This window comes from Schistocerca piceifrons, chromosome 3 (assembly GCF_021461385.2).
Source record: "Schistocerca piceifrons isolate TAMUIC-IGC-003096 chromosome 3, iqSchPice1.1, whole genome shotgun sequence".
NCBI lineage: Eukaryota > Metazoa > Arthropoda > Insecta > Orthoptera > Acrididae > Schistocerca > Schistocerca piceifrons.
The window spans coordinates 433,083,941-433,089,940 of record NC_060140.1 but is presented as its reverse complement, the minus strand read 5'-3'; the positions used below and the strand labels follow the sequence as shown (position 1 = coordinate 433,089,940).

General features: G+C 37.4%; 1 protein-coding gene across 1 annotated transcript in view; it reads right to left on the bottom strand.

Moving 5' to 3' along the window:
* Positions 1–553: 553 nt before the first annotated feature.
* LOC124789520 (lariat debranching enzyme) overlaps positions 554–6,000 on the bottom strand; it is a 76,718-nt gene continuing 71,271 nt past the window's right edge. The window contains exons 8-10 of the mRNA XM_047256909.1: positions 5,615–5,987; positions 3,404–3,650; positions 554–957 (exon numbers count right to left, since the gene is read on the bottom strand). Coding sequence (XP_047112865.1) covers positions 842–957; positions 3,404–3,650; positions 5,615–5,987 — 736 coding nt within the window. The 3' untranslated portion in view covers positions 554–841. The remainder of the gene's footprint in view (positions 958–3,403; positions 3,651–5,614; positions 5,988–6,000) is intronic.

Genomic DNA, 6,000 nt, shown 5'->3' with positions numbered 1-6,000 from the left:
ATGAGACGACTGCAGTCTGACAAAGGTGCTGGGTGAAAAAGTAGTCAAAATGCTGCCAAACTTCCACATGCCTCTGTGTGCTAACAAGGTTGCCTGCTCTCGAACTGATGTTATATTCTACCAACTTTCGACAACCATTTTAACTTAAACTTGTGGAGCTTCTGGACCTATATTCTTTATTATGCTCATTTTGTACTTCTCCGACATCCTCCAAAGTTTGCCTTGTCGCCACGTATAACAGATAACAATGTGATTTGCAGACTGGCATCGACAATATTGTAAGTGACATCCAAAATTAACAATCACCAAAATGTTAATGCAACAGTTCTGAAATCGATTTGTGTATTGTCATGTTAGATGCACTCAACACAGAGTTTGGTAGGTACAGCTGGCAGCAATAAAAAATTCAAGGAATACTGAATGAGTCATTCAGCTTCTATCAATTAATTACAATTTTTTAAATTCCAAATATACTTACAGTACTGGAGAAAGTTTCATCAACTACAGTGCAGAAAAGTAAACAAAAGTCTTAAAACAATTAAAAAACAAGTAATTTGTTTTAAATGTTTCAATGGCAAATTCCCCATTTGGGGAAAAAAAATTACAAATATAATGACACAAGTATAATGATCATGGTCATTTTGGAGATCAGTGCTTCCCCTTAATTCAAAACATGCTTTTCATTCAGTACACATTAAATAACGTATTAGCTATAGCGTGACTGAAGATAAAAAGAAGTACAATAAAATATTTTTAGGATACTACAAAAATCTTTTTAAAATCACAATTTCTTTTGTACTTTCATGTCATATATAAAACAGATTATTCTAAGTGTACACTATTATTCATCATCCACATTACTAACATAAAAAGCTTCATTTCGGCGTTTGAACTTTTTCACTTGTTGAGGTGATTTCTCTGTGCCCTCATCTGCAGTGCTTTCTTCATGCAGGATATCTGAAAAAGAAACAAAAATATTGACCCTTTCAAGCATTTGTCACATCTCGTGTACTCAAAATTACAACATTCAAAATATGATCGATTTCATCTCCATCAAAATGAGTCATCTGGACAATAGGAGACATCAATATCACACATACATATTTTGAATGATATGTCGCTCAAAGAGCCCTAGTGTATTACACTGTAAAACTGTTCAAATTATTTGAACAGGTCACTGCACACGTATAAAGAATACAAACTTAACAGTCAAAACGTAAACTTTGGATCTATTCCTCTAAGTACATCACAAAATAAACTGTAACTGTGTAACAGGAGGTATTTAATGTCAACACTACTATTTATTTCCTTTTATGCTTCTGAAGGTCCTGTGTTCATTTTACCAGCATTAAAATTATGACAATAATCAAGCTGGCTAACCCATTCTGATTATACATGTATAAAAACACTTACCCACAACTTAAGATAATACAGAACTGCTGAAATACCAAGACGGGTATCAACTGTCGTGCCCCACGTCACTCATTTTGCACAAAGCTCACAGAGCACACCAGTACCTCAGGTCAAGCCAAACAATTCTGTGAATATAAATTTAATTTTCCTGCTCTTTGGGAATGCTAGATGCTTCTACAGAAATATAAGGCTAAATACTGTTCTTTTTTCTATAAGGAGTGTTGCATTACTATCCAATGGGCACTCTGTATAGGAAAACACTTAGCAAAAGAGTAGCCTCATTTCAGCTTTTTTTCACTCTTCCATGTCTGGAGACAGAAAGAAGCACCAACTGCTACTTTATTATTATCTTTTTAAGACTTCAACTTTAAATCTGACAAACAAATGATGTACTTGCTATCACAAGTTGTTACAATGTACTTAAACAACGCATTTCAACTAATACATCGACACATACGTTATAGAATTACCCAACACTTATTCTCCATGCTGTATTAAGTGATTCTACAGGCATCTTAAGGGTGCTTATTGTTCTAACTCAAGATGCCAGAGAAAACATTAACAGTGCTGCCCTCAGAAGATCCTTCTGAAACAATGATATGACGAAGAGTCTTGTAGTGAGGTTAACTGCATTTTAAAGAATTTCCTCTTAAAGACTCTTAAATATGCAATTGATAGTTATACAGAGGCCTGTTTTCCAATGTAAACTTGGAATAATTGCAACCACACTTGATTCATATATAAGTAACTGAAGGGGGGGGGGGAGGAGGGGGGGGGGGGTGTACTGTGACAGGTAAGACATTCCTGCAGGTGACAGAGTGAATGAGGTAGTATGTTATACTGAAACAATTTGTAATAATTCCAACGACAAATGTAAACTCAATCCACAGGACATGGCGGACCCAGAGGTACTGACTGACCGCCATCTCATCCTCAGCCCACAGTGTCACCGGATGCAGATATGGAGGGGCATGTGGTCAGTACACTGCTCTCCCGGACAAAGTTTAGTCAAATAGACACAACTGATATTGAGATTTTCTGAACTCTTTAAGATAGTAGTTTTTTGGTTTTTGAATGCTCAATAAGGCTATAGGTAGATTCATACCCATGGATACTTTAGTTCTTACTGTCACTTGCTTCCTTCTGAGAATGGATATGTAACTTTTATATCAAAAACTATCTACAGATCCTGAAATTTCATTACTTAAAAACTGTTTTAAGTGACTAATTATGGCCATTGTGTTTCCTGCAACATTCTGATGATTTTTTAATGCAAGTACTCCAATACACATCATCTGTGAAATATGGTCAAACTATCATAATCAAGGTTCATAATGAATCCAATATGGCTACAAAATCTGCCCAGTCCATAACAGTTGATCACAAATGTCATAATTCAACAAATGAGCCACAGCCCCAGAAAATGAAAGGGGGTTGGGGGGGGGGGGGCAGAGCAATATGAAGTTACAATGTTCCTGGTGATGTAGTGGTGCATCCCATCACACGTCTGTGCCATCGGCAAATCACAGTATCCAATAGTTGAAGTATTCTAGCTATAAATTACGGATAAAATAATTGGCATGTTTCTATATCAGGTGCTCAGAACAAAGTATCCATTTACAAATATAAAAGAAATCACGAAGAAACTAGTTTGCTGGTTACTATCAATCTTGCAGCAACTAATGTTCTTAACCATTAAGTGTAGAATACTTATGTTATCTCATCAGGTAGCCACAACAATAACAAAAAATCGAGAGAAATAGAGAGAGACACTGACATCTAGGTTTGGGGAATAAAATTATCAATAAACATCTCCTAACTATAAATACTGCATTCATAATTCCAAAATAACAACAGACATTATAGTTGCCACATTGATCAGTAGGTGCCAACACAAATGGTGAATATCTTTACTCATTCTTACTGTATGGGTTTAATACAGAATTTTTCTGTTGTTTATGAGTTCGGTACCTGCAGTTAAGGGTCATACCTTTAGACAAACTGTCAGGGTCAGCCTCTGGACTCTTCCCACAGTTCTCATGGTTTTTTTCTTCTGCATCACTGCTAAGAGGACTGGGAAGAATTAAACTGGCACGTTTCACTACAGTATGTGCAGAACAACTACCATTGTTTTGCACAGTTTCTGTATCTGCATCTGCCATTATTTCGTTAGCGTCACTGTGCCGGGGACTCGGCAACACCAGACTCAAGCGAGCAGGTCTTGGTGACAAAGTATCCTGCAAATTGAAAAAAGAACTATAAGTATAAAAATACAGTAAACATAAATAGTAGTTCTTTCAGAAACTAATATGGAAATCCCAAAAAATTACAATTTAAAGATAAAAAGAGGCTACATCAAGGGCTATAACGTGGTATTGCAAGTCTTTGGTGGAATATAATTAATTTTAAGGAAAAAATGTCACAACTCATCAGCAAAATGTAGGTTTGTGTGTGTGTGTGTGTGTGTGTGTGTGTGTGTGTGTGTGTGTGTGAGAGAGAGAGAGAGAGAGAGAGAGAGAGAGAGAGAGAGAGAGAGAGAGAGAGAGAGAGAGAGAGAGAGCGGAGGGGGGGGGGGGGGGGGGGGGCGGCGGCAAAGTTCTCAGTCCTGTTTACATGCTCATTGATGACTCAGCTTTATGCAATGACCTGTTATCTTGATTTCCTCAATTATTTGAAAATCAAGGTTTACACAAAATGCATGCACAAAGATCGAGTTATTCTCTTTACTTTCACAGAAAGTCTATTTTTCTCAAGCCCTGGAAACAAAATTTTCAGATGCTCCACAAATTCCAAAAGGAAAGAGAATGTTCACATGGATGTGGAAGGCATCAAAGAATACATTACAAAAAACAAGCCTCTACTAAAAAAATTATTCTTTGAGCTACACTAACAACTAACTGGTGTGGTCAAGAAAGTCATGCCCTGCTCTTCGAACAGCTGAAATAGCAGCAAAGATTCTGTCAATACAGATAAAAGCCCAAATAGTAGCAAACAAAGATTCTGTCAATACAGAGAAAAGCCTGTACTTTCATATAATGAATTCTTCAAAGTGCAATACCCAATTTACTTTGTGTTCCCTTACTTCAACCTTTCATTCTTTTCCTTTTGATCTTGCAAAACATGCTTGGTTATAGATGCTTTTGTTCAGCACTTTCATTTTTGATCTTTCTTGTGAAGAGCTCAAAATAGTTTACATGGGTGAGAAAAACTGCCAACTGCAGACACATTAAAATGAAAGAAGAAAAAGGGAACAACACACCACCACCACTTCAAATTCTATTAGCTTGCTTACACACACACACACACACACACACACACACAAAGGTGATGTGACTTACCGAACGAAAGCGCTGGCAGGTCGATACACACACAAACAAACACAAACACACACACAAAATTCAAGCTTTCGCAACAAACTGTTGCCTCATCAGAAAAGAGGGAAGGAGAGGGAAAGACGAAACGATGTGGGTTTTAAGGGAGAGGGTAAGGAGTCATTCCAATCCCGGGAGCGGAAAGACTTACCTTACCCTAATATATATAATAGAGGGAAACATTCCACGTGGGAAAAATATATCTAAAAACAAAGATGATGTGACCCACCAAACGAAAGTGCTGGCAGGTCGATAGAAACACAAACATACACACAAAATTCAAGCTTTCGCAACCAACGGTTGCTTCATCAGGAAAGAGACAACCGTTGGTTGCGAAGCTTGAATTTTGTGTGTATGTTTGTGTTTCTATCGACCTGCCAGCACTTTCGTTTGGTGAGTCACATCATCTTTGTTTTTAGATATATTTTTCCCACGTGGAATGTTTCCCTCTAATATATATATATGGAAACATTCACTGTATATGTATGGATGGATATGCGTGTGTGTGCGAGTGTATACCCGTCCTTTTTTCCCCCCTAAGGTAAGTCTTTCCGCTCCCGGGATTGGAATGACTCCTTATCCTCTCCCTTAAAACCTACATCCTTTCGTCTTTCCCTCTCCTTCCCTCTTTCCTGATGAGGCAACAGTTTGTTGCGAAAGCTTGAATTTTGTGTGTATGTTTGTGTGTCTGTCGACCTGCCAGCACTTTCATTTGGTAAGTCACATCATCTTTGTGTGTGTGTGTATATATATATATATATATATATATATATATATATATATATATACACACACACACTGTATCAAATTAAATTTTAAAATTCTCTTACCTGTGTTAGGTCTTCACTGCCTGGTGATAATGACACCTGTGTGAGATCGCCTGGCTTCTCAGGTGTTAAGAAACTTGGTAGTGAAGAAATAGAATGCTGGCTGTTATTTGGACTGTATAAATCTGTTCCACATAACACACCATCACTAGCCATCAACAATATAGCCAACGGATCATCTATTCCCACTTTTTCACAGAACTCTGTTGTCTGTGGGTTTACACGTGCACATGGTTGCTGACTACTGTTAGATGTTGACAATGTATTGCCATCAAATGGAATTACTGTACGGCAAAAGTTTGATGGGATACGAAGATTACCGTCAAATTTTCTTTGAATCAGAACCTTTTCTTCAGTAGTGGGAGCAAAAGTCCACCTAAAGAAACATT